Raw genomic sequence first — 471 nt, forward strand, 5'->3', positions numbered from 1 at the left:
TGGATGTCGCTTCTTTTTCTTCACTGTTACCCGGTCATACGCATCTCCGTTTCCTCTCATCCCCACTCCCCGTTATTTCCCCTAAGCTCAGTTTCCTTCACCGCAGTTTTCCCCTCATCCCCCTCAACCTCGTTTTCCCGTCACTTCCTTCACCTCATTTTCCCCTCACCTCAGTCTCTACTCTTCCCCTTAAACTCATTTTCCCCCTCATTCCCTGACCTCTTTTTAATTTCCCTTCGTACCTACTCACCAGCTTTCCCCTCGCCGCTAATTTCCCCCTTTTTCTCTCTCTCCCAACAGCTGTACCGCGAGGCTGACCTGCACGAGGAGAAGGATCGTATCTCCAGGTCACTCGGCGCCACCAGGGACCCCAACCTCATCCAGCGCGTCCTGCAGTTTGCAATCTCCGTAAGTTGTAGGTCGGATAAGAGTCGGGGAGGGTTGGGTTTTTAAAGGAGTGTGTGAGTGTGT

The 471-nt window shown here is 52.4% G+C and overlaps 1 protein-coding gene across 1 annotated transcript in view; it reads left to right on the forward strand.

Moving 5' to 3' along the window:
• LOC119594608 (puromycin-sensitive aminopeptidase-like) overlaps positions 1–471 on the forward strand; it is a gene marked incomplete in the record, with an annotated part of 34,909 nt that overhangs the window by 33,414 nt on the left and 1,024 nt on the right. Inside the window, 1 exon segment of the mRNA XM_037943659.1 lies at positions 301–408. Coding sequence (XP_037799587.1) covers positions 301–408 — 108 coding nt within the window.

The sequence above is a fragment of the Penaeus monodon genome, chromosome 34, assembly GCF_015228065.2.
Source record: "Penaeus monodon isolate SGIC_2016 chromosome 34, NSTDA_Pmon_1, whole genome shotgun sequence".
Taxonomy (NCBI): Eukaryota; Metazoa; Arthropoda; class Malacostraca; order Decapoda; family Penaeidae; genus Penaeus; species Penaeus monodon.